At 42.8% G+C, this 27328-nt stretch overlaps 2 protein-coding genes across 6 annotated transcripts in view; both read right to left on the bottom strand.

Annotated features, from left to right (window-relative positions):
- Positions 1 to 5438: 5438 nt before the first annotated feature.
- The window catches only part of LOC310863565 (band 4.1-like protein 1), a 92105-nt gene continuing 70215 nt past the window's right edge, over positions 5439 to 27328 (bottom strand). The window contains exons 10-22 of one of the 5 annotated variants that reach the window (XM_083772000.1): positions 26445 to 26542; positions 25258 to 25433; positions 24147 to 24400; positions 22090 to 22134; positions 21088 to 21237; positions 14955 to 15005; positions 13151 to 13279; positions 12097 to 12174; positions 11057 to 11107; positions 10256 to 10351; positions 8426 to 8506; positions 7499 to 7615; positions 5439 to 5973 (exon numbers count right to left, since the gene is read on the bottom strand). In XM_083772000.1, coding sequence (XP_083628126.1) covers positions 5968 to 5973; positions 7499 to 7615; positions 8426 to 8506; positions 10256 to 10351; positions 11057 to 11107; positions 12097 to 12174; positions 13151 to 13279; positions 14955 to 15005; positions 21088 to 21237; positions 22090 to 22134; positions 24147 to 24400; positions 25258 to 25433; positions 26445 to 26542 — 1332 coding nt within the window. In that variant the 3' untranslated portion in view covers positions 5439 to 5967. The remainder of the gene's footprint in view (positions 5974 to 7498; positions 7616 to 8425; positions 8507 to 10255; positions 10352 to 11056; positions 11108 to 12096; positions 12175 to 13150; positions 13280 to 14954; positions 15006 to 21087; positions 21238 to 22089; positions 22135 to 24146; positions 24401 to 25257; positions 25434 to 26444; positions 26543 to 27328) is intronic. The other 4 variants (XM_083772003.1, XM_083772002.1, XM_083772001.1 and 1 more) reach the window with 4 other exon arrangements.
- Positions 16276 to 17591, bottom strand: LOC310863736 (uncharacterized protein; the record flags this gene model as incomplete). The annotated part of the gene is made up of 2 exons (XM_083772231.1): positions 16716 to 17591; positions 16276 to 16287 (listed from the first exon to the last, which is right to left on the bottom strand). Exons 1-2 carry the CDS (start codon positions 17424 to 17426, stop codon positions 16276 to 16278), a joined length of 723 nt encoding a protein of 240 aa, XP_083628357.1. The 5' UTR covers positions 17427 to 17591.

The raw sequence follows: 27328 nt of genomic DNA, 5'->3' as shown, positions 1-27328 counted from the left end.
GCACGTCTAATAGCCGGCTATTGCTCAGTGGGATGGTCAAAAATTATGAAAAACGAGGATTAAATATTTTTTTAAATCAAAAAACGATGGGCTATAACCCATCGTTTTTTTTTTTCTTTTTTTCAAATCCTCAAAAATGATGTAAAACGGCGTGCTATAGTATGCCGTACGGTATGGGCTATAGCCCATGGTAAAAAATGATGAAAAACCAGGATAAAAAAATAAATCAAAAATTCAAAAAATGATGGGCTATAACCCATCGTTTTTTCTTTTTTTCATTATTTTCAAATCCTCAAAAATTATGAAAAACGGCGTGCTACAGTATGCCGTATGATATGGGCTATTAGACGAGCGTCTAAAAATGGTGTGAAACAGGACACCAGCCATAAATACCAGCTTTCTCTAAAAAAGGCTGACACAGCAGGGGATCTGATAAGGGCACATCTTCACTGTCTCCACATAGCCACAGCACATGAAAGCACATGTGCTGGATTCACTTCCTGGTTCCACAGCCCAAATACTTCCTGGAGGTGACAAACAGCCAGTAAGCTAACCAATGGCTGAGGGCATGACACAAACAGCCAATCACAGGAATGCTCAGAGTAGAACGGAAGGTTTATATGAGTGAGCATGGGTCCTCTTGAATCAGATTCTAAAACAACCAAGATGAATCCACAACCTCGTGTGGTAGCACGATGAACCGGCTGTGTATTACACTGCACAGCGACCAAACGCAGCCTCACATTGACCAATGGTAAATATGAATTCATGCAACAACTATGAATAATGCTATCTATGTGTTGTGCTGTAAACCTGTAAACTGACAAATGTATTATGTATTCTGTCTCATCATTCAGGTTTTTTACCTAATCTAAGTCTACTAACTAATCAAAAGTCTAATCAAAGGCCTGAACAAGGGCTAACAACTAACCCAATCTAAAAGAGCTAAGCTCATTGTGTTAAATGTATGTTTATGAAATAATAATAAAAATACTATAAAGACAAGGAGTTATGTTATTTTAGATTGCGAATGGCCGGAGATTCGAGTAAATACATTTGACCCTGTGTGAAGTTGCGGCCCTTTCGGAGGGGATAGGTAGCGCGATATGTTATCAATTAGCAAAGAAATCGCAGCAAGCTATAAATCTGAACAAACCAACTAACCAACTAACCAACCAACTAACCAACTAACCAACCAACCAACTAACCAACTAACCAACCAACCAACCAACCAACCAACCAACCAACCAACTAACCAACCAATTAACCAACTAACCAACCAACCAACCAACCAACCAACCAACCAACCAACCAACCAACCAACCAACTATATGTATTAAAGTTAGAGAACATTACCACAGTGAATCAAAGCATAGTAACGAAGTTGGACCTTCCCCGTTCACCCCTCTCTCCTTCCATTCATGAAATGCCGCCTCGCGAACAGCTGACTTTACTATGAGTGACGTAGAATAGTAGCACGCAACACCACGTGACGTGACCCATATAACTGTCACCAACAAGTATAACAACACTTTTAATTATATTACATGAAGCAGACAAACCTTTAGCATTACACTGTGGTTAATACGTTGTTAGTATGTGATGTGAATGTGAATACAGTATGTCTTTAAACCTGAAAATGTATAAATAAAATTGTAAAATAAATAAATAAATAAATTGTCCCTGGTATAATCCAAAGGTGTCAAAAAGCCATTCATTTAAGAGAGATGTGTGTGTCTTGTTGGAGTAAGTTTATTGGTCCAGCATACAGTAATGTCCTCATACACACAAAGACGCTGACTGAATGATGCCGCTAACAAAACTGTGTTACAGATATAAAACATAAAACCATCGTTTACACAGCATCGTTTATCACCAGATTCAAGAGAGAGCATTTAGACGTGTGTGTGTGTGTGTTCTGGTAAATTCTGACTGAAGCTGACTACATGCTGGATTGCAATATGACCCAGAATAACGGGCATTTATATCAGTGCATAGTCGAGCTGCAGTAGGCCTACTTCAATTTAGCTTCAATTCTTCCTCTCTGTGCTGAGGGCTTGTTTGTTTCCCCCATGTTTGCTCACCATTTGCAGTCACGTGATAAACACTTTCAAAATCAGAGGCAGAATTTGTATCATACTGAGACATTTATTTATGCATGTATGTTTTCCATTTAGACTGAATGCAAACACGGCAAATACACACCACTAAGCATATAGGGGAATGTAGAGCAAAAGGCTGTGGAGAAGTGAAGTTGGAGGATATCCAGTGGAGTGACTTGTATACTGTATGTGTATGCACTATGCACACACAAACTAAACAAAAATAAACTATCCCATTTCCATATTCAAAAAATGCTTGGTGTTAGATTAGTGGGGCCAATGAAAAACCGCTTCTTCTTGGCATTGCCAAAGACTACAGTTCAACGTCCTTCTGACCTGCTCCCTATGTCTCTGTTGCTATTGGACCAGTGGTTCTCAAATTTGTCCCATGGCTGCAGACCCCCATGTTAAAATGTTACAAAAATATTCCAAAGATTTTATTTATTTTTTAAATAGCAGATCTACAAGCTCACAACATGTCACTATAATAGCATTTTGAGCTTGTAGATCGGCTATTTTCAAACAGTCAATAATATATAAAGTGGTTAAACAGATTGTGATGCTATTAATAACTCATTTTGCTGGAGAACCCTTGGAACTGCCTCAAGGACCCCTGGGGGGTCCCCAGACCCCACTTTGAGAACCACTGCTCTGGTCAGCATAGTGTCACCTTGGACTTGGAGGTGACATTTCTAGAAGATGCCCCTCACAGAAATAAACATCAGTGTGTCATATTGGTCCCCTGTCAGTGACAAAAGTAAGGCACCCATTCACATGACATTTCTATTGCACTATTGCACCTCATGGTTTAACTTATGCTCTGCCCTCCAGTGAAGTACACTTCAACCACACCTCCACTCTTGCTATTTGTACTGTTTTCTATATAGCTTACAAGATAAAAAACAAAAACAAACAAACAAACAGTATGTACAGCACAAACTTTGCACCTTTCAACTCACCACAATCACCTACACATGGCAAATTCTCTCCCAATGCCTACAGCAGATCAGTATTTATCTTTAGTGAATTTTCTGTCCAATAATTGGTACAGTATTACGGCAATCATAAAGGGATAATTGGGTTTTCTCTCAGCAGGAACAGGCCTACTGCTTGCAAGTGCCTTCAAATCAATCCAGTGTCATATGACCAGATATTATAAAATAATAAAATAAAGCATACAAGGGAATCCCACAGAGATGTAACAAAACAGCAGGTCTACTCTGCAATTGTCCCCAAAATGTTCCACCGGTAATACAGTTTAGACAACAAGGGGGACAAAGCCATGGTCACAAGTGCGGCATAGCTCCTTTACTGTATGTATCGCAATGTTTATGTAGTAAGATTTAGTTATGAACAGGAATTCACAGTTTTCTCCTTCTAGAGGACAGATAACGGGATTTGCCAGTGGGCTTATTGCCAATTGCAGAAGCAGTCCAGTTCACTGCTTTGATTGAACGATAGCACAATATCGACAATGAGAGCAACAGGGAAAACATGATTCAGGCTCAATTGGACGGTTTCATACTTAGAATGAACAATGCATAGTATTACAGTATTAAAAGGTTATATTTCCGTTTTACGTAGGGTAAGGGTCGTAACACGTCACTATGTCCTGGCTTTGTCTGTGGGGAGGGGGGTGCACAGAGCTCACATTCTCCACATCTACAGCATATAAATAAAAATACAAACTCATACACATAACTTAAAGAGAAAGTCCAAAAGAAAACAGAATTCATGTTTAATTTCATCAGATCTTGGATAATTCAATCACTCTCCATGGACATAGTGCTACAGCTAACCCCCAAAGCTGAAGATCAGAGATAGCTCTGGATCCATTAACAGTATATGAGGATTAGAATTTGACATTTCAAGCCCAAAAACCACTTTTTCAACTTTCTTAAAGCCAGAAACTCCACACATATCCCTAGACATGCCCCCTGGATACATTCTCAAATTATCTTGATGTCATCACTAGCTGACAGATTGACCTCTATAATCCTTGATATCAATTCCACAAAAGATGGCTCCTAACATGAGTAGAGACAATACCGAATTGCTCTCAATGTGCAGATTGATCACTTGCATGGTTTCCTCCGCCATCGGTGTATGAATGTGTGAATGTAATGCACAATCTATGTTACATAGTAAAGCGCTTTGAGTAAAAGCGCTATATAAATGCATCATTTATTTGTATTTATTTATGGTGAACGCACAGACAATTCCTTTTGCGATATTCACTTACAGTAGTTAACCTAGGGTCCTGTTAATTTTACCATAGGGTCCTGTTAATTTTACCAATTAAAACCTGGCATCTCTATTTGGCCATATCATACTACAAGCTCCCACAGCTTGTTATGACACACTGTGTGTGAGTTTGTGGATCAGCTACTTTTGCTATACGTCATATGATGATTTATATAGGGCATACGTGGTTAAGCCCAGTCCAGAATAGAAGAGACACACGTTGAATATACCCAAGATCATATGAATAACAGTCTGCCACGATGGGGGGAGGGGGGTAAGTAAGAAAAGGTTGGGGGGGGGGGGGAAGTATCCACACATTTCTGTAACATTAGATAAAACATTATAAACTTGCTCTGAAAGTCTCAACTGTGCCAAAAATAACAGCATTTTATTTAGGATGATGGCAGCTTCACAAAAAAAGGGGGGGATAAGCATGAGAGGAGACTGAGCTGAGTCCAAAACGGTTCTGTCCTCCAGAGCAGAACAGCTCTGTCCTTGTGTTCATCAGCAGTGTAGTCCATCAACTCTCACAGGTGTGTGTAATGTATCACACGTTGTCCCAGGAATCCCTACAGGTCCCTCTTCTGCCCTCAGAACTTCTCAAGGAATTTAGTTGTGGATGCGTCTACATCAGACGTTTCATTCCCGCGGCTAGTTATGTATTTATTCTTTTCAAATCATGCACGAGATTATAATCATCTAATAATATACATATTTGATAAACAAGCAAACACTGGACATAAATTAGAACCTCTATAATAATTGCTAAAAATGTAAAAAGCTAATAAGACAGCTGTTGATTGATTATACTGATGTCACACCAGAGGCGACGGCCCTCCTCCCCTGTCCAGCCCTTCACACCCACCCTCATCCTCCTCCTCTTCCACCCTCATGGCATCAGTGCAGGCATTGCCATGGTGATTATTATAGAAAGCTATTTGTTGGGGGCAGGATATTGGCGTTCCATAGTATTACTAATCTGTGTTTGTGTGTGTGTGCGTGCGTGTGTGTGTGCGTGCGTGCGTGTTTCTGTGTGGGTGTTGGGAAGGTATGTGTGTGTGTGTGTGTGGTGACTGTGAACGAGGTGTGTGGCGAGTGATCGACTGGATTCAACTCCGGCAAACACAACAAATCCTTGTAGTCTGTCAGATCAAATGAGATTTCTTCAAAGCCAGCAGACAGTGACTCTGACTCCATCCTGTAAAATGGATTAAATGCAACAACAAAACAAGAAACTACTGTATAGCATCAGGGGGATTCTAACACTGTATCAGCTGCATTTGATAGGGCACCGCCAATGACCAACCCAGTAAGTAGTCCAAAGAAGCAAATGTTTCGTTCCAAGTGAGACAGCAGGGTGAGGGCGGGCGGTGTTTGGGGTGCTGAGAGAGGACGAGGGACTGGGTGGTTTCAGAGGCCGCGTCACAGTTGGTTCTGGCTAAAGGGAGTTTGGGGAGTGCAAGTCCGCTGCATTGTCAAGGAGACAGAGGAACGGAGTGTGTTGCTGCGGAGGTGTGTATACACAGTGGGGACAGAAGTCTTCTGATAGGGGTTTAGTGTGGCATACTGCAGGAGACAGACAACAGGAGTCCGTTTCTCCTGTCCTCCATCCCAGGAGCAATCAAGACTGCAAATGAAATGACACATAACAGCATGCTTGAGTCAGAATACAGACCAGCTATTATTTAACCCTACATTTGGACACATAATATTCATTGCGACACACATGCATGGCATTAGACCCGAGTGTGCCATAGGCGCGCAAGATTCTAACATTATACAACATCTACATGGGACACATCATATGGTCATACCAGCATACTTTGATGTCAAAAAGCATGTGTGGTATGAAAAATAGGTTGGCATGTCTGACAAAAGTTCAGCTGAGCGAGAGACTTGCGAAGCGCTGCCAGCCTGTAAATGTGTTCTTTTTGATGAGCAACATCATACTGTGGAGTGTTTTCCTATTCATTCAATGCATGCCTTTTATGGTGTAATTGTAATTGTAATGGGTGCAGTACTTAGTTTAGGCAGTTTTTGGTTTAGACTTAGCAAACTAAGTATGCACCCCATTTTAATTGATTAACTAACAGGTGGGATTCATCATCTGATACACCTGTGATATGCACAAATCAAGGCTGTAGCCTGTACACTCTTTCATTAATGCAATGTTGGTAGAAGAGCAGTACTACAAAAATAGTAGAAATTTAACCGATTACATGGCATCATCTGGTGGTTAAACTCTGTACTGGTGCCAGATTTCTGAGAAAAACTACAACACTGAACCGGAAGTGGTTGTGTGATGAGTCATAGCTACAGCCTGTGCCGTGTTCTCTCAGTGTAAACAATGGTTTCATACACGCAAGGTTGGATTAAAGTAATATTAAGCTCTAAACATCATCCATTAGCTCAATCTGAGCCCTATAAATGCTTTGGATCGCGTGCATGTGCGTGCACAAGGAGATTTTGGATATTCGATGACTACACACTATGGGAGCCACCGGCGCCATCGATGGATGCTAAAAAACAGCTAACAAACGGTGAATAAAATACTATTAATTCTGCATTAAATAACATTAATCAAACCCGAGATTTCTTGTTTTGGCACACACAGTTGCGAGCACGAAACCTGAGACTTCCCGGGTTCGGCTTTGTGAATTAAACTAATTACCTTCTACAGTATAACCTTAATATATCTTCTGTGTGTGTTTTGTAGAATGGTTGTGACAGTGGTGACAGAGTTAAATTAAGTTTGATTTTACAATATGTATTTGGGTCCCAGAGATAGAAATGCCAATAAATAGGGGGCCGTAGCCTAATTCAGGTCAAAGCGGGGGCCCTTGAGCTGTACAAATCTTCTCTTATGGGGGTCCTTGGCATGTATTTTCAAATGGAGGTCCGCAGACAAATGAGTATGATTTTGGGGGTCCTTGACATGAAAAAGTTTGGGAACCCCTGCTATAAAGTCAGTGAATACCAAGTGAATACTAAGTCATTGAATACCAAGTGAATACTAAGTCATTGAATACTCAGTGAATAGTAAGTCAAGCCCCCACCAGAAAATCTCCTTAATTTTCACAGTCTAATGTTTGTCAGCTATGTACAGTACAGTGATGTGAACTTTGTATGTGTGCGTGCTCAGCTTCACGTACTTCTGATTTCCTATGCTGCTCTTCGGTGGGTGACTCTGTTTCCCGGATGACCACAGCCTTTGTCACCAGCATGTCAGGGTGCTGCTGCTTGGCCTCTTGGATGGCCATAGCAAGGGCCTGGGGAAACACAATTTGTCATCACATACTAACAATTCACAATTCTAACAGTAATATACTTAGGGTAACACTTCACTTAAATGTCGGGTCTATAATGCATTATAATCTCATTTTTGTGATTATAAGGGATTATAACAGTCATTATAAATGTTTATAATCATGTAATGTTTATAGCTCATAGCATCAAAATGCAAAGACATCATCGGCAGCAAGCGCCATTGGGTGATTGAGGATGAGTTAATATAAATATCTGTGCCGCTTGATGGTCAGTTCAGGGCTGGTCTAAGCTTTTTATAAACAAGAATGACTCAGTCATAACTACCAGGTGCAGCAAGCTCTCGATTATGAACAGCTACAGAATAATCAGTTTGTGTGCCGCAGCCTCTGCCTCAGCACACAGCTTCATGTTGCAGCGTTCAGAGTATGGGTTTTATGCCGTTCAGGCTATGGGTTCCCATTGGCAGAGGCCTCTTAGAGACAAGGCAGCCAATCATGAAATAGTGTCCACTATGGTCACTACTAGAGGCAGTAGCATTGTAGCACATGTAGTCCAGGCGCTTTTCAAGCACCTGGCAAAAATAAATCACTCTACGTCAGATAGAAAGGCACCAAACTACACCGTATTTAAGCCCCCACGCCAATGGCCACACAGATGAGTGCATTGGTTGGAAACTAGCAATGACACATTTGTGTCCTTATTTACGTCACGCTCCAGGTGCAAGATAGGGCTCTCAAGTGTTAAATTAACACTCAGGATTTTACTGTGTACGATCAGTTGCATTATGGGGAAATACCACCTTTAAACCTTACCTGATCTTGGTCCACATCATCATCTCCAGTAATGATGATCCTCTTCTCAATTCTGGTCTCTGAGTAGCCTCCTTTCACAGTCTGCAATACACACACACGCACGCATGCAAACACGCACACGCACACACACACACACACACACACACACACACACACACACACACACACACACACACACACACACACAACCTAGTTAGGAACAAGCATGAGTAAAACAAACTAAGCAAACCCACAAAGCACAATTCAGCCCCTAGGAGCCAGTCAGGCGCTACATCCGAGCATAGACCTGGTAACGCCCCGTCTGCCTCTGATTGGCCTACCGACACGGCCAGCCTTACCAGACTTTCCTCCGAAGCAGAGCTCTGCTCCGAGGTGAATAGTCTGCCGCGAGGTTACTCCGTGGTGGGATTTAATACAATTACGATATAATACAAGAGAATGACAGCTTCGCAGGAGCGACAGTAATGTTTATTTTTGTAGAAGAGGAGAGAGAATAATTGATTGAATACGTACTGTACACCGTAATATGATTTGATTTGGGTGTGTTCTAAGTGTTTTTGTTGTTATGTGTAATGTATTTGTATGTGTAAACTTGAAACATTATTGTACTGTAAATATGCCTATTTTCCCTTGATCTTTATCTTTTTTTAGTAATAGTATTAGTTTACTATAATTAGATTAATACACGATAATCAACACTAACACTTTATTTAGAACACACCCAAATCCACCGCCGGGTAGAGTATACAGGTTGTCTACAATGAAGTACCCAACAGTACCCCTGACAGTTATAAGAAGTATTCGCCTCTGGCTTGACCTCTTGGTCAAACTCAAGCTTCAGATTAAAAATCCATATGTGGGAGTCTGGGAGACAAAAGTCAGGTTGTTAATGACAAACTACTAGTAAAAATCTTGATGCTGCCATTCAAAGCAACCAAATCTAACCATATCTTGCAAGTCTGATCGCACCCTACAAACCCTCCCGAGTGCATCAGCCGACGCAGGGAAGCTGGCAGTAGCCTCCCTAAAAACACTGGGACAACGCTCCACACGTCCCAAACTCTTCTCCCTTCTGGCTCCAAAACTAAGGAATGCACTTCCCATTGCAATCAGAACTGCCGCCGCAGTCTGAAAACCCACTTCTTCAGCCCATAGCACTTGCCGTAGTACTCGACCTAGCCTCGACCTCCTACAGGCGTATGAAAAGGCTCAACTTATGTATATTAGATAGCTTTTTATGTAGACCTAGAGAGCAGTTTTTGTAGACTTATAGCATTTTATGTAAACATAGCACTGTATAGTGTATATATGCATAGTTTCATTAATATAGACTTTCCACTGTTACGCTCTTAGCTTATGTATGATTCATGATAACTACTTTGTATGTATTTGATGTATTGCCATGCTTTTTTATTCTTTGTTCTTGCTTAATGTAAATCGCTCTGGATTTAAGGCAGATTCATACTCCTATTTTACAGCTGTTTCGGCGCTGTAGTGCCGAAATCATTTCGGCTCGTCAGAAATTTTCAGTAGCACCGAAGAGCCGACTTTAGGACAGTACCCGCCCCCCCGAACCTCAAATGACGTCACATTGTAGGCTCTACAGAGCCGAACGGACTTTTATTCGGCTCTAAAATAGGAGTATGAATCGGCCCTAAGAGTCTGCTAAATGCCTAAATTGTAAATTGACAACAGAAAGTACAGTTATTTGTTCGTCAAGCATTTGCTAAATACAGTCACGTCACCAACAACAACATTTGGTCCAGTCGTTTCAAGCTATGATACTGCATGTAGAGACAGTAGCCCTATGAGCACATACAGTACATGTACCTTGGTAACTTGAGTAGTGGTTGCTGAGGTGACATTATCAGCTGTGACGGTCAGGGGGGACACAACTGAGTCTCTGCCCGGGTGGCCTGCTTTCACCTACAGAACAATCATTATATTAGTGATTCACTCCATCTGTACAGTTCCAGGATCAGTTTTCACATTGCAGGAGGCTGTAGCAACATTATGAGCAGTAATAACTGCTCATAATGTAATAAGGGCTCATAATGTAAAGAAAACTCATAATGTAATAATCAACTCATAATGTAATAAAAACATGAGCGCATAACATAACTGATTTTTCTATAATGTAATAATGTGTTACATTATGAACGAACACATTCACAGTGACTGTAGTGGTAGTAGCAATGTAGTAGTGAGTGCCTAAGTACATTGCACACGTGTGCAGATATGATGTAGTTATGTAGTTGTTAGGCACTCGCACACGCACAGTTCACACGCACGCACACACGCACGCACGCACACACGCACGCACGCACCTACGCATGCACGCACACACACAGAGAGAGAGAGAGAGCGAAAGAGAGAGAGACAGCCTGAATTGCACCATCAAGGGCTTTGTTTCATAGCAAATATCACTGTGTCAGCCTCATTCAGTCAATGCCTTGAGCATAAACATCTGGTCAACAATGGGGACATAAACATCTTCGTAGCCTCTATCTAACGGTATATTACATACAGTACAGATCGACTCCACGCAAAGACAGCAAGGATGCACAAGGTGGAGTCATTTAGGGGCCCACAAATATACAGTAAGCCTTGATAATTTGTGTGGATACTTACAGGAGAGCCATTTTCTTTAAGGGTAATAGATGCCTCCCTCGTACTGAGAATCTGTGTGAAGACAAAAATCACAAATTCAGAAACATTATGAAGTCAAGAGGACATCTTGTGTGAAGAGTATAATCTGCATTAGCATGATTAATACACACTTAATACATGATTAAGAATTCATAAAGTCAACAGAGGAAAGGTAAAGGCAATTTGGAACCCATAATACTGTTCATCAACTGTTAGTCAAAAATCAGGATACAAGCAGTATTGCAAAATTGTATACAGTACATTTGGGTCAATGTCTCATGTCTCACAAAATCTCTTGAAGACCTAAGGAACTAATTGCTAAAAATATCGAAGAAGCTTAATTTAAGCTATCTCTTGTCAAAATCATGCAGTCTATGGCACAAGCCATGATGCGACAACCCTTATGTTTATGTATTACTTGAACAAATCAATAATCAATTCTTAGGAGCAGCACATGCACATTTCATAGTGAATTAGTTTAAAATGAAAGCAATATATTCCATGAAGCCTCTCACTGTTTTGATTTACAGCCTGTGTAAAAAACCTGAATCCTGAGAGTTGGGAGGGGGTTGACTGTCAAAGTCAAAGTCATACGATTTGTCACACACGTTACCGAAGTGAAATTTGTTCTCTGCATTTGACCCCTCTCTTGGAGCGGTCAGCCGCAGCCAAGGAGCGGTGAGCTGCAGCCGTGCCGCACTCAGGAATCATTTTTACAGTCTTTGGTATGACCTGGCCCGGGGGTTGAACCCCCGACCTCCCAGTTTCAGGGCGGACACTCTAACCACAAGGCCACTGTGTCTGGACTGCTCAGGAGTCTACTGTGTAAAGACTCATTTATGCAGTGAAAGGTATGTCACAGGAACGACCTGCCGGCGACACGTTGGCTCCACAATGTATGAATCAGGCTTAATGCCTTCCAAATTCACACTCCCCATCCCACTGACATGCAGACAGAACAGCAGACACAGGGAAAACATGCAGCCATGCCTTTGTACAGAGAAACCGGCATGGCCACATACCATGTCTCCCTCTGCTGGTGCAGCTATGTCAGTGCTGGAGACCTTTGTCTCTGTGCAGTTGACGTCATCCTCTGTTTGCTGCAGGCAAGCAGGCGCACACGCACACGCACACACACACACACACACACACACACACACACACACACACACACACACACAGACACACAGTCACACAGTCACGCAGTCACACAGAGAGAGAAAAGCCACTATGGCATATTCTGACATATTTTCAAACTGTGACCAGAGACTTAGCTTGCGCTTCAAAGGCCTCCTCTGAAGATCACTGCCACTGTTCAGTCAGGCCAGTAGCTGAATGGCAAATGAGCCCAGCGGTAATTAATTTTAATCAGGCACCTGTGGGGCAGCTTGAGCTAAAATCCTTGCCTCTGGAGATGAATGGATTTCCCACCCGCTTTCATCCTGCTCATTAATTCCCTGTCAATACTTTAATCACTTCGTAATGATGTCATTCATGTGGTCCATTCAGTCAGTGAAGTCCACAGAACAATAATGGACACACATTCATCAGTGGCTCCAGAGCAGTGGGAGAAGCATCTAGAATTCTAAATTCTAAACCGTGTAGCCGATGTCCTCATCTCTCTAAAAAATATTGTACAGAAATGACTGATTGGAGGCAGGGCTTGAAATTAACTTTTGGGGCACTAAGTAAATCTCCCATTCAGAGAAGGCACAGAAGACACTTGTCCGTAGCACGAGCACACACATATTTTAAATCAGCTAACTGCATGCTTTTGGTGAATACATGTTTGAATAGATGAATATTCTCAGTTTACAAGTTAATAGCCCTAGAATGTCTGTGATCTTGCATTGGTGATACCATTCTTATTTCTTACAATGAGAACAATGAAGGTAATGACTTTGTATGCTTCAACAACTGACAGATTCCAGACATTAGGGACCTGGATGTATGTATCTTTATATACCCTTACTGTATCTCAACTGCGCAAAAAATCTTCAAAATGTAACAGCACTATTGCTTTGTTACATTAGTGGAGAAAGGTCCCTTAGAGATGTACTGGTAGGTCTATCTTACCTGTGGGGAGACATATGTGACGTTAGAATTGACCTCCGAGCCATTGGTGTTGATTTCTGTCTTGGTGTCGGCCATCTTCAGCAGGTGAGCCATGCTTACAGCGCTGGCGTCTTTTTTTGCCACCGGGGGCTGCGGGGGACACAAAAGGTACAGTGAGACAACGCAAAGCACACAAATGAGCCAGCTTTAATGTGCAGAGTAGTCTCCAGCACTGAAAAGAGGCACAACTTAAGTATTAGAACACATCCGGACTTAAAACCTCTACAACTGACAAAATACTTGTGTGAACTTTATACTGTTTGCGTTAATACTGTTTTGCTTGAACACAGAAACGCATGCTGTGAATGATTCCGCAAATTTAGGAAAACAAAAATGAATAATCAAATAACAGGAAATAACAAGAAGCAACAAGAAACTGCAGTTGATACATTGAGAAATGAATAAATCTAAATGTATGAATCAAAACAAATACATACAAATGAGAAGGCACATGAATTAAACATAAACACTTCCACACAAAACAGAAGATGGTCCAACGTAAAAGATGCGTGATGGAATCCAACTGAGGCAGGGCTGATCCGGTGCAAGCATTGTGGTGATGACGATGAGGCAGGGATGAGATACTGTGTGTTTCCATTGTGGTGATGACTATGAGGCAGGGATGAGATACGGGGTGTTTCCTAGTGTCTACCTTGATGAGGCAGGGATGAGATACTGTGTGTTTCCATTGTGGTGATGACTATGAGGCAGGGATGAGATACGGGGTGTTTCCTAGTGTCTACCTCATCGGTGATGACGATGAGGCAGGGATGAGATACTGTGTGTTTCCTAGTGTCTACCTCGTGGTGCACACGCTCTTCAGGAAGCCTCTCCTCTACGGGAGACTTGTCAGGGTATGAGCCCATGAGACGGGCCGAGTAGAACCTGGAGGTCTCCTCCAAGTCCTCTTGGCCCATATCCAGCTCGGAGATGGTCTTGGGCAATTCCTCAACCCCCGAGTGGAGGTCCATGACCACGGTGAAGTCCACCTCGGCCTCCAGGCTGGACGTGGAGCTGACCGTCATGCTGGAGCACCTGCGCTCAATGCCCAAGTGGCTGTCCCTCATGCCGGCCGAGCCGTCGTGCTCTCGGTCCTCTTCGTAGGCCGAACCCTGCTGGGGCCTCCTGTCCCCGAGCTCCCTCTGGATTTACGCACAGAAGAGGGGATCACGATCACCACGCAAGATAGGACAGGATGAGATGGGAGTGACACCCGGATGTGTCAAAGCGGAACGTATTGCCATTCATAAAAGATTCAAAAAACGAAGGCGTAATCGTAATGCATGCTGTATGCTGTAGCATAGCCATACGTTAACAAAATAAGTACTGAATAACTGTGTAGGCTCAGGGTCAGGATTGGAGAGGTAATGGTACTTTAAAGAAATCTAAGTACCTAAGTACTTACTCCAAAATAGATGCATCTACATTCTACAGGTCACTGAAAGCATTCAGAGTAGCCTACATTACAAATTAGTTTAATGATTACAATTACATGCAGGTAATCAGTAATCTTTAGCAGTCACGGCTGCCAGTGCCCTCAGAAAACTTGACAGCGTTCTCTGTAGTTTCTGAAAGAAACATTTTAAGCTTTTCACGCTAATGCAGATGAGTCAGGCACCAGTGGCTAGGTACTGTACGTAGCATGCAGAGTTTATGAAGGAAACAAATAATCTAGTAAAACGTGATATACGCAGATACGAGGGAAAATGGATGGTGAAGGTGTGGTTATACTGTATGAGGGCGCGTTTAAAGACAAATGAATAACCTTGACATCAGCAAATGGCTCTTCATAAATGGCAGGAGTAGAGAGAGGCTCCTGCAGAGGGAAGGAGAGGAAAGCACAGCACAGGGCATCCTGAGGTTAATGCAAGCAGAATACACTATGTACGCACACGCACGCACGCACGCCACGCACACACAGCCTGGTAGAGCTCGACTGGGACCGGAAAACTTAAGGCCTGACCTGAACATAAATAAATTCAGTTCAAACCTAAACTAGGATTGAGGCATTACGCTTCTTACCAGCCCTCCAGTAACCAGTGCAGACATTTACTAATTATTATCTTTTGCCAAGAATAAATCATAATAGCAGTTTTATCATCCCAAACCAAATCCAAGCTTAGGTTAAGCAATTCCTGACCTAACATGAGCCCCCAGAGGCTTCAGTCAGGCCCAGATGGGATCTGTCAGGTTCAGGCATAATTTCCGAGCTCCGCAGAAAGATTGTATCGTAGCTAATACACTTTGGAAGACAGAAAAGAGGCGAGTTTGAGGCTAAGAATGATCGTAATCCATCATCTCAAGCTATATTTCCATGTTAGAAATAGCAGTGACTTGGCAAAAACTAAAGAAAATCAATCATGCAGTGTGTACAACAGGTTTTCTGCATAGTAACGGTCACATAGAAAGTGCTGCATCATTACGACCTTGGCAATCAACACAATTGCATTGAGATGGCAAAACAATATCGTAAAATGTCAAATGAGAACTAATATAAAAATGACTCCACGTGATCTTTGTGTTTTTTACAACTAGATGTCTGCCATATGCTGACACATACAGAGAGCTATAGTATGCAACACCTCTTCTCATGTTTAAGCCAAGTCCATGGCTCAGATGAAAGGGTGGGAGTGATGAAAGCTGTCAAATGGATTCATTTCAAATTCCTTTCATTCCACTGCCAATCGCATGCAGACTCACGCCGGCACACAGTGAAATGAAAGGAAGTGAAGTGTGATCGCAGCCTGTGTTGTGCTGTGTGTGTTGCTGTGGTTTCAGTCAACAGGAGCCAAGGCAGCACAGCGTTCTGATTAAAGAATTATCAATCATCGTCACCTAATTTATGCAGCATTTTGTGAACTGATGTCCTAAATTGTTGTTAATCAATTGAATCTACAGCAATGTTGGAACAAATCAGTTCCATACTCATTGGTGAGATGATTCACTGAAATGATTGATGATGTAATTTTTCTCCCTTTTGCTCAAGTCATTCATGTCATAGTGATTTCTGTATTTTCTGTCTGGATACGGCATGTAGTCGTGAAAAAAAAAATCAAAGCAATGACAATACGTGAGCCTTAATTTCCTTACAACCCTTTCTGACAGAGAACAAGAGTTGGAAGGAAACGAGCGGCTTAGAGGGGAGAGCAGGGAACAGAACCAAACAAAAGCTAAAGCATGATTGAAGCGTGATCTGTTCTGTGCTTTGTTTTTGAGCAGCTTGGTTCACAGCCAGCAGTGCATTTTACACATTTCCCAGATGTTGTGATGCAGTTATGTATGAAGGCAGAGGGAGGTACGGAATTCATTACTCATTACTGACTTCACCAGGTAAATGGAGCCAAAAGAACTGTCACATAAAGTAACACTCCGCCCCCTCTTCATAAACATGTCATGTAATATGTATTGTATGCACATTTTCAAGTCACTGAAAATGGAGAAAAAAGAAGAAAAATGGTGTGCGAGTCTGTCTGAAGCTCATGCGATGTTTTACTTCCAATGAATAGAGCAGATGCCAAGCAGTTACCGAGTGTCTCTTCTTGGCTGCATCCACGCCAGGCTCCCTACTGGCATTTCGGCTGTTCCGCAGTATGAGTCCAGACTGCCTGGCCTTCTGTGTTTTAACTGGAGGCGCCGGTGGAGCCATTTTGGGAAGAGCGGTGGCCTTTGAAGCGAATGACGGGCTCTCTATAGGTCCGCCGGTGAAATGATAACAGTCAGCTTCTGTTCTAGCCTCCAGATCTGTAGCCAATGTCGGGTGGAAGCTCGAGATGTCGGCCCACTGAAGGTCTGAGGTGCCCTCTGGAGAGCCCACTGACCAGCGGTATTCCCTCCTCATGCCGCGCAGCAGCTCTTCCTGACCTGGCCTGTCCCTGTCTTCTTTGCATGCTATGCTCTTTGACCTCTCTGGCTTGAGAGGAACGATTCGGGTGATTTCTGATTGGCAGCTGCCTGATAGTCTGTGGAAGGACCTCCTCTGAACCTTGTCTCCCATAACACTTTCCATATCCTCTGCCCCAGAGCTGCTGACTTTTCGCTCATGTGTCCTGACCTGTCTGAGTTTGACCTCTGCTAGCTCCTTGTTGTCAATTAGGCTCCTCCCTCTTATGTGTGTGTTGATAATGTACTCCTCTTTACCTTCTGCTATCAAATCACCATGCCCTGCTTTCCCGGGGCCATTCACTGAGCCTATGTTTACATCTGCTGAACCCTCTTGACATTCTTTGCTCTTTGCCATGCCTGTTCCCTGAGTAAAAACGTCTTTGCACTCTGCTGTTGATACATCGTCTCTCTTTTTGTCTTTATATACCCTGACTATCTGATCCTCATCTGTCTTCTGGTCATCTTTTGTACTAGTCACCTCTGGAGATGGCTCTGTATGACTTCCCGAATTTGACGTCTTTTCCGAGCTGTCCTCCCAGTCCGAGCCCTCGTTTTCCTCACCGTTTGAATAATCACCTTCTTTCTCATAGATGAACTCTGCAGACTTTCCTAGGTTCAAACTCTGTGGCCTCTTCTTTCTCCTTTGCTTATGGGAGGGCTTGTGTTCCTTTGCCTGCTGTGGGTCTGGTGCTTCAGGGTCAAGGGCCTGACACAGGTTACCCTGCTGTGGGTCTGGTGCCTCAGGGTCAAGGGCCTGACACAGTTTACCCGGAGATGTTTCTTGAAACGAGTCCGCCGTCTCAGACAATTGAACCATGAAACGGCTTTTGTTCGTGGGACAAGGTTCAGCACACTCCTGTGCTTCCCTTGATGGAGGTGATGGAAAATCATCAGTGTGGTGTTTCATTTCCTGCTCCTCATCCCCCGTTACCTCGATATGTATCATCGTGGTAACATCCGTCTCTTTCTCGTTCTCCACTAGTTTATCTGTCTCCCGAGAGGAATCTTCCACTAATGGGGGGGAGGTGAGAGCATTGTTTTTCTCCTCCGCTTTCCAGTCATGGTCTTGTTCATAAGCGACTTGTTTGTCAATCAGTACCCACTCCTCAGAGCCCTACATGTTGATATAGATTAACACCGTTAGATAATTCAAAACAGCACTACTACAAACAATTAAAACACAATAATGTAATTTATAATGTCTAAAGGAAAAAATGAAGGAAAAAAAAGAAAGAAAGAATACATACATACATGCTTAGGTTTTGGAGTAATATACATGAAATATATCATGCAGTACATTCAATCATAATTCTAAGTATGCTATATCACAGTGGTTCTCAAAGTGGGGTCCAGGGACTTTCAGGGTTCTTGAGGGGGTTCCAAATGGACCCTTGCAGGTCTGTAACTCTGAGAGTGTACAAATGTGTACAAACCGGTCCATTTTGTTTCCACGTGTATACACTCTCAGAGTTATGGAGGTCCTTGAAATAAATAAAACTTTGAGAACCACATTATATCATGAAAGACAGAGAGACAGAGAGACAGAAAGAAATGTGCAACCTCAGGGGAAGTCACCACAGTCTTCTGGATGAAACCCTCAACCGACAGGCAGTTAACAGCGTCCTCCCCCCCTGCTGGGACAACCAGCTGGCAGGCGGGGGGAAAGGACAGGCCATAAGAGAGAGCAGAAGAACAGAGGGGAGAGTAGCCGTTGGTTAGAGAGACCTGTGACTCTTTCGGCTAATTACACTTATCTATCTATTACAAAAAGACGTTATTTAAACTGAGAAAAGTATCGATGCGTGTTGACAAGTTTGTTACAGCTGAAAATGCAGTGCGTCATTCTGGTCATTCGAGTATCCCAGGAGTCTTATATGCCATTTCATGCAGCAGAACTTTTAACCGGGTAAATACCAAATCAACTGAAACGGAATGAGTCACACAGAAAGTGTTGATAACATTTCTTCATGAGTGCATGCCAGCCTGCATGCACTGTATACACCTGCCAGATCCGTCAAACCAACTAAGTAGCTATTTGCAATGCAAATATAATCCCTTCTGCACCCACATCAAAGGGCTAATTTTTCAGGATTTCTGTGAGACATAACTCCTCAAGGGCAGTGAGATGTTTTCTTTTTTTTTTTTTCTTTTTTTTTCAAAGCTCCCACCTTCAGTCCTTCAACAGAAAAATGCCATAATCTCCGTTGGATCATAAAACACGGCATATTTTGCCACAGGCAATGTTTGACATCCACCGGACATGACCTGATTGCTCTCATTGCAGGGTGAGAGACTGTCTATCAACAAAGTTAGATGCAACAGAAGTGACTGAACCAATTAAAGAATGGAAGTACACTATCTGAAGGCTGCAATCTTCATTCTCCATACCCGGAACAGCCACAAAAGAAATCGATCAAAGCTCTGGGAGCTCTTTTTATGTGATCCAGTACAAAGTGAGCCTACCGCTATATCACTTAGGCAATCTTAGAAAATGGAGAGCACAGACAATCCTCTCTCAAGTGTCTAGAATTTGGTGAATCTCAAAAGACATTGTGAATCTAATCTATTTGAGTTGATTCACTCTGAGATACAGCTGTCAGTAATCTTCAAGCCCCCCTGAGATTCACTTGTACGCCAGACATTTTAAGGGTTCAAGTCCAACAGTCTGAACCCTATTGGTTTTGTGCAAATTAGTTCTTCTCCTTCTGCAGAATCTTTGCAAATTTCCGTGAGATGGTAAGTGGTAGAGACATGAGAGACATGAGAGGGCATTGTGTCCATTACTTTCACGACAGATATGTCCCTATTTGCACAAATGGAAAAAAGGGTATGTACGTTGCAGGGTATGTCTACTTAAGTACCTAAAAGATACATTAAGTTTCATTGAAATTTACCACTAGGGGGACGCTACACATAAAGAAATGGGCATGGCTTGGCATAACATACCATACTTCAAATAAATAAATAAATAAATACAAATAATCAATCATTACAAACACATGTTGCTACTGTAGGTGCAAGTTTTCAAATGTGATGGTTACTTAACCCATTCTGAACGGGCACCCATTTTGGTGTCAGCATCATGTTATGCTTTAGCTATTTAAAAATAGCAGATCTACAAGCTCATATCGCGCCACCGAGTGGCGCGATACGAGCTTGTAGGTCTGCTATTTTTGAAAAATCGAAGAACGACTGACATTTTTAGAATCTGATCTCAGGTCAGAATGGGTTCATCAGACCAGTGTGTGTCCGGCGGAAACCTTGTATGAATCTGATCTCAGGTCAGAATGGGTTAAAGTACATCCCATTATACGAGTATATGAGTGTAGCATTGGGTGTGGCCTTCAATCAATTTGTACCAACATCAACAAACTAGGTGGATGTGTTTAATGAAGCTGTTGAAACATCACCCACATGTTTTGAAATAGAACAGTAGGGGATGGTGGCTTTGCACGTAGATGAATGAGCGCGATCGCCTATCTGATCGTCATGAAACCTGTTCGTTATCTTTAATACAGGTGTCGGAAACTGTCAGAGGGTCTTGAAACCCTGTAGCTTTCAACTCGTCTATGTTGGCTTGAACCCCAACATCGCTGACTCTATTCATTCTTGCGATCTCTATCTCACAGCAATATCGTCACAGAGGAGATAAAAGTGCTTTTATCTATTGTCCCTTGACAGGGGAAACCGTTTCTAACTGTAACTAGCGTTCCAAAATATATATAAATTTGCTTTTCTGTTTTATATCGTACCAGTACATCTTCAGGCTTGAATTATTCAAAGACAAGGTAAAGCATACAAAAAAAAGCATACAGACAGAGCAAGGTATTGTCCGGTAGCTTGTGTGTCCTGCTTTAACCTACAGCAGCAAAAGGGAGAAATTCACCAGCGGGCACCAGCAAAGACTGGAATATCAATGTCCGCTTTAAGGAATGCCAAACATCAGAGGACGTTTGAGATGTGGGATATTGACCAGTGTGGAACTCCCAGTGGAACCCCATAACCCCTCCACTCACTGCCTTCTTCTCGGGCGTGCCACTTGGGGAGGTCTCTGACAGACCCTTCTCACGGGTCGTCAGCTTGCTGTTTGGCTCCCTCAGGGCTCTCTTCAACTCATTGATACTGGCCTGGTGCTTCAGTAAGACATCCTCCGACTTGTCCAAAAACTAGAGGAGGGATGCACAGAATGACAGTGAGGAGAGAGAGAGAGAGAGAGAGGGTGGGTGTATGTTATAGCAAGAACTCATTGTAATTTTCGCAATTAAATCATATTGTGATTTGATATGCAAGTGGACTGTGATCAACATTACATTTAACAATTAATTTAACACCAATGTTTTTCAAATAATCAGTTATATGGATCTGTGTGGTGTTTTGGCAGTTGTGACTGCATTGCAATTCTCTGCTAAAATTACATTTAGGATGCTATTGAACACATTGAAATACAGGAAAAATAAAATTATGAATATATTCACAACTAAAGCGAATTAGCAAATAGCAAAAAGTCTATATTTCACATGTCTGATCATTCACTGAATTTCAGATTAGTGAAGTACCTGCATGATTAGTACTGTACACCTATAATTTACACACATACAGAAATAATAGTTTCAGTCTTGAAAATCTGTTATGTTCTATGAGCAACAGTATAACAAGGCATTATAATATCAATGTCCATCTTCTCTTAGAAGGCATACATTCCAGTGTTGCATCATCAATAGAGAAACAAGCATTCCATTGGAGACTTGCCAAACCTTCCAATAAACAACATTCTTGCAATAAAGTCCGCAAAGGCAATCAAATATCCTGCAGTCCCAGCTGCCGTTATAAAAATGTTACAACATCAAATTACAATAAACATCTATAAACATGCAGCTAGACGCGTGCCTGGCACAGAACACAAGCAAAGTGGTACTTTTTTAATTAACACTGTCAAAATGCTACGGTGGAGTGACACACTGGTGGTAAAGATGAACCACGGCACAGAGCATACAGAGGCTGAACGCAGCAGGCTGTACCTCCTGTTTGTGTCGAGGGGTGGTCTCCTGGTCCAACTGAGACAGCTGGGGCAGAGTTGGGGCAGGAGAAGATGACAGGAATGAGGGATGGAGGGGATTTGGGGTGGGGGATGTTGTGGGGTCAGTAGGTATAGAGAGGAACACAGGCAGATGCAGAGACAGAGAGTCAGTCAAAGGGGGAAGACGGGCAGGCAGGACAAAGATTGACTGTCGAACGCAGGTTCTTCAGCATACGGCAGTGGAAGTCGAAGAGTAAACACCACAACGGTGCCACTGCACCATCATCAGTCTGAAGTAGTGCAAAGTAAGTGGCCATAAGATGATGTTTGTGATAATGGTTGGGCAATATTGTGATATGAGACTAGATCTGGGATCGTAATATCCTGATAAGTTAACTTAGTCTTTTCCTAGTTTTAAGCATTGAAATACTGTCAATGATTTTAGGAAATAGCAATAATAATTATTATGATATATGATGTTGTCCATATTGCCGAGCCCTAGTTTGGGTGGACGGCTGATCTGCTGTCAAGCAGCTTGGGCATTGCGTCTAGTGGCAAAAAAAAACGAAACATAATTTGGCTTTTTCAATCAATGGCTTTCTTCGCTGTCATCCACAAGATGCCTCAATGAGGCCATTGCACTCTTACTGTATTATGATGCATGGATGCTCATTTTGAATTCGCTGCAAAAACAGCTATAACAATTACACAACATTGTAATCAACACACTGGAAGATGGAATGACATACTCTACAGACCAGACCGACACAAAGACTGAGCGACAAGTCAATGGTTGGACTGACTGAGAGACAGCATACAACGAAGCACACTGGTAAGACGGACAGATAGACAGTGGTACCCAGGCAGACATCAAATACCTCCTGTTTACTGTCAACTGGTGACCCAGCCTCCTCCTTGTAGGGGGCCAGCAAAGAGTTAAAGAAAAAACGCATGTTAATGACAGGCGAGCACAGTGGCCATGCATACACATGGCTCCACAGGCGGTTATCAGATAAACGCTTAAATAGTGTGGTTAGAGAGAATTAGCAGCAGATAGCAAATACAAGCATTTAAGTCTGGGAAAGCCAATGAGCGGGGAAGGTTAGTTAGCGATGCTAACCCACCAAAGGCACTGCAGAGGCTTACAATTCAAAGGGCTTTATTGGCATGAGAAAACATACGTTTACATTGCCAAAGCAGGCTTACACTGCATCCCTTTTGCATCAATGCGCCTGCAGTTCCTGCCTCTCCCTCTGTGAATAGCTGGGTCCTGTCTTACAGCGGACAGAAACCATCCTATAGTGTGACTCCTTTCACTACAACATATGCCACATTTGGTAACTTTTACAAGATTCTACTTAAACTAGAGGTGGTTGCTGCACAGTGGCATAAAGAACTATAGCCTGCACACCATATAGGTACAAAATACTTTCTTTATTGAAATTTCTGACAACGTTTCTTCGTACAAAACTTTGTCAAAAATGTCAATAAAGAAAGTATTTTGTACCTATACGGTGTGCAGGCTCCATCCATACTATCCATCCATACTTTAGCCCAGCACCCAGCCTGTCGATGTGCGTATTCTATGTCCGCTCTATAAAGAACTAGCCTGGCATCACCAGACTAATACACAAATGTGATTAAATTTGCACTGGCAGATTTGTCAATTTTCACGCTAATAAAGAACAGCAATGATGGCCAACTAAGCAGCCATAAGCAGAACGCACAATTGGTCACCCATAAAATCATCAGTGTTACAGTAATTGTCTCCACCAGGCCGAATGCATGCAGAGTATGTTTTTCAATCCTGTCCGTCCGTCCGTGTGTCCGTGGGTGTGTCCGTGTACAGCTAGTTTCCGGCACCGTTAGCCCGCTCCTACACATTTTGTCCAAACGTCACAAACGTTCCTGACCTGGTGGAGACCTCTGCTCTGAGGAGCACGTTTTCTAGTTTAACTCTAAGAATGTAAAAATGGCCTTGGGTTCATTTTTAAATTATCATTGAGGTTTTTGCAGTGTACAGTTTAGACTTCAGATCCATCAGGGACTCTAGCGTACCTTGATTTCCTTCTTTTTGCTGGGGGTTGCGTCTCCTTCCTCCTCCTCCTCATCCTCCTCCTCATGCATATTATCTTGCTCCATCTCCGGGAGCAGCTCTTGGTCCTGCTCGTCTTCGTCCTGGTCCAGACTGGGCTCCAGCTCAGTCTCCTGCTCGTCTCCCGATGGGAGGCGGAGGCGGGGCAGCTCGCTTACGCTGCGGTGGGACAGGCTGTCGTGGTTTTCACACATGGCGGAGACCGGCCGTGAGAACTCTGACGGTTAACACAAGGGATCGTTCCAGTCAGGATTACACGCTACGTGGCTATAGCTTAGTGGGTAAAGAGGCTGCCTGGGAATCGAAAGGTAGCCGGTTGACCCCAAGCTTGACCAGTATACTTGTTGAAGTGTCCCTAACAACAACAAACCCTAACACCCCGCCCAGTGTGCTCATCATAGCCATGTGAGCAGTCATCAGCTGAGTGAAGCTGTAAAAGTTTTCCCTACCCCGGGGACCTGAAAATACACCGCAATACTCCCCAACTCTGAGAGTGTACAAATGGAACCAGGGTCCATTCATACAGTATGTACAATCTCAGAGTTAAAATGGATACATTAACGCCAATGTTCGGTTCACACGCAAAAGTAATTTTCAACGTAAGCCTGTGACCTGAAAAGAAAAGTTCAGCTGGCTTCAACTTTGTTCAGCACACCAATGACGCAGTGAAGTGTCAATCAATCAGATGTTTTTGTTTCATCGTTCATCCACTCTTCTTCTCTTTCCCCAAAATTCCTGCTCCCTTCCATGTAATAAAGAAAAACTAATTCTTGCTGTTAACCAGTTCTCTGTGCTATTTAACCCTACCCTTTTCATTCATGCAATGTGGCTGAGTAATACTTCCACTACGACACTTCGATGTAGCTGGCCATGCTTGGTTGTTTTGTATAGTCTTTGTCACTCCTAGTGTGAACTACTAGTTACAAGCTCACAGCGATTAAAATAAATACATTAAATTAAATAAATGAATTAATTGAAAGCGGTGAAAATATATTTTAGGATATACAATTTGCCTCTGTTTTGGGAAATGAGAGTGCAGAAAGTAATGATAGTAGCCTAAATCACAGCACTTACCTCCATCCAAGCTCCGGGACAGCAGGTACCTCTTGCTGGTAGAGCGAGCAAAGTGTGGAGCGGGCCGGTCTATGAGTGCGCTGGCCTGCCTTGTCTGTGCTTGGGTTCTCCCGCTGTAGCGGAACTTGGAACCCATTACCAAGAAACCCTTAGGAGGGGGTTCTGGGGACACCAGCCTACATGCACACATGAGAGACACACTCTGGCTCAGTGTAATCAACAAGGATTGACGCCACAACACAAAAGCTAACTGAATATGTAGTACCCACAGCATGTGGACAGCCAAAGTGACAGATCATGTGTTCCTACTACTGTATCCCTGCAGCGGAGTGAAACTTATTCTAAAAAATAATTTGCACAAAAAAGTATTCTGTAATATCTATCTATCTATATTTTACTTCTAACTATAAATTGTAGATCTAAGATCTCTGCATGCATGTCAATGTGTGCACACTAGCCTATCTGTCCTTCACGCATCCCTACTACTAATTGACAGCCACTATGGAGTTCGGAGGAATTCCACATATGTATGGTTGGATCAGCAATTGAGATCTCCATAAATGAGCATAAAAGAGACAAAGACAGACAGATGGGTACAACAGGTACTCTAACAATGGGTCTCAACGGGCATCATGCATGTACTAATGATAACAAAAGGCATGTTACTGCAAAGCTCTTTCTGCAACTGAGATAATAGTTAATAAGAAAGAAAAATCGCAATGCATTCTAGAAACAGCAGTTAATCAATCAGAAAGGCTAAGGAGAGGCGTACTGAATAGGTCCCATGATGTGTTTTTTAGTCTTTGTCAGTAGTAACCTTCAGTTTATCTTGTGAGGTGTAGCAGAAGAGAAAATTGGTTGGTTAAAGAGAGAGATAAACAGCTGAGTCTCTGACAGAGTGAAAGCAACAAATAGCCTCGAGGCACATCACATGTAATCACTGAAGCAGATGAAATATGATTACTAACGGAGATTGTCCTGTTTTACAGATAAGCTGAGGACGGCACAGGGTAGTCTCATGTATGTAATCAAGCCCATTTATTAGTCGCTTTGAACACTGTGAACCGTTCAGCCCAAAGCCTGCAGCATTCATTGCATAGATCAAGTAATGCATAGCAAAGGATAGCAATTTTAGTGCTATGACGTTTACAAGCCCCCCCTGAACAAGAGAATAGATTGGTTCTTACCGGAAGAAGGTGTGATGTTCGATGCAGACTTTCCACAGTCGCTTGGCAGCTCTGTGGTTGGGAAGCTTAAACCCAATGGTGCTTTCAAATTGTTCATACTGGGGAAGAGAGGAAAATTGGTAAACACAGACATACAAAATCCCAGTGTTAACTCAGAGAGTAAATAACACACCCAGTGTGAAATAAACGGTACCTACTGAGTGTGTGCTGGTATCCAGACGGTACTACTCTGCTTGATGTGTGTGTGCTGGTATCCAGACGGTACTACTCTGCTTGATGTGTGTGTGCTGGTATCCAGACGGTACTACTCTGCTTGATGTGTGTGTGCTGGTATCCAGACGGTACTACTCTGCTTGATGTGTGTGTGCTGGTATCCAGACGGTACTACTCTGCTTGATGTGTGTGTGCTGGTATCCAGACGGTACTACTCTGCTTGATGTGTGTGCTGGTATTCAGATGGTACAATTCTTTCATTTGTGATTTGTGTCACACACATCAAATAGATTCTATTTGAATAGAGTGATGAGTGTGCTACTCCATCTATGTATGTGAATACACAATGTGTGTGTGTGTGTGTGTGTGTGTGTGTGTGTGTGTGTGTGTGTGCGTGCGTGCGTGCGTGCGTGCGTGCGTGCGTGCGTGCGTGCGTGCGTGCGTGCGTGCGTGCGTGCGTACGTGCGTGCATGCGTGCGGTGAGCCTCCTGTTTGTGTTACAATCTATAATTTCAGCCTTTTATGCCGTACTCATACAGTCAGACATACTGTACATACATACTGTACAAACACACAAAGTCACTTATAGAAGCAGCTGGCACCCCAATGTGTTTTTCCCAGGTGAAATCACAGCTGGAAGCTCTTCTAAAACGCTCCTCCAAAACTTCCGA

The sequence above is a fragment of the Protomyctophum parallelum genome (assembly GCF_964188405.1).
Source record: "Protomyctophum parallelum genome assembly, chromosome: 8".
NCBI lineage: Eukaryota > Metazoa > Chordata > Actinopteri > Myctophiformes > Myctophidae > Protomyctophum > Protomyctophum parallelum.
Note: the sequence above shows the minus strand (reverse complement) of the source record. Positions and strands in the feature narration are given on the sequence as shown.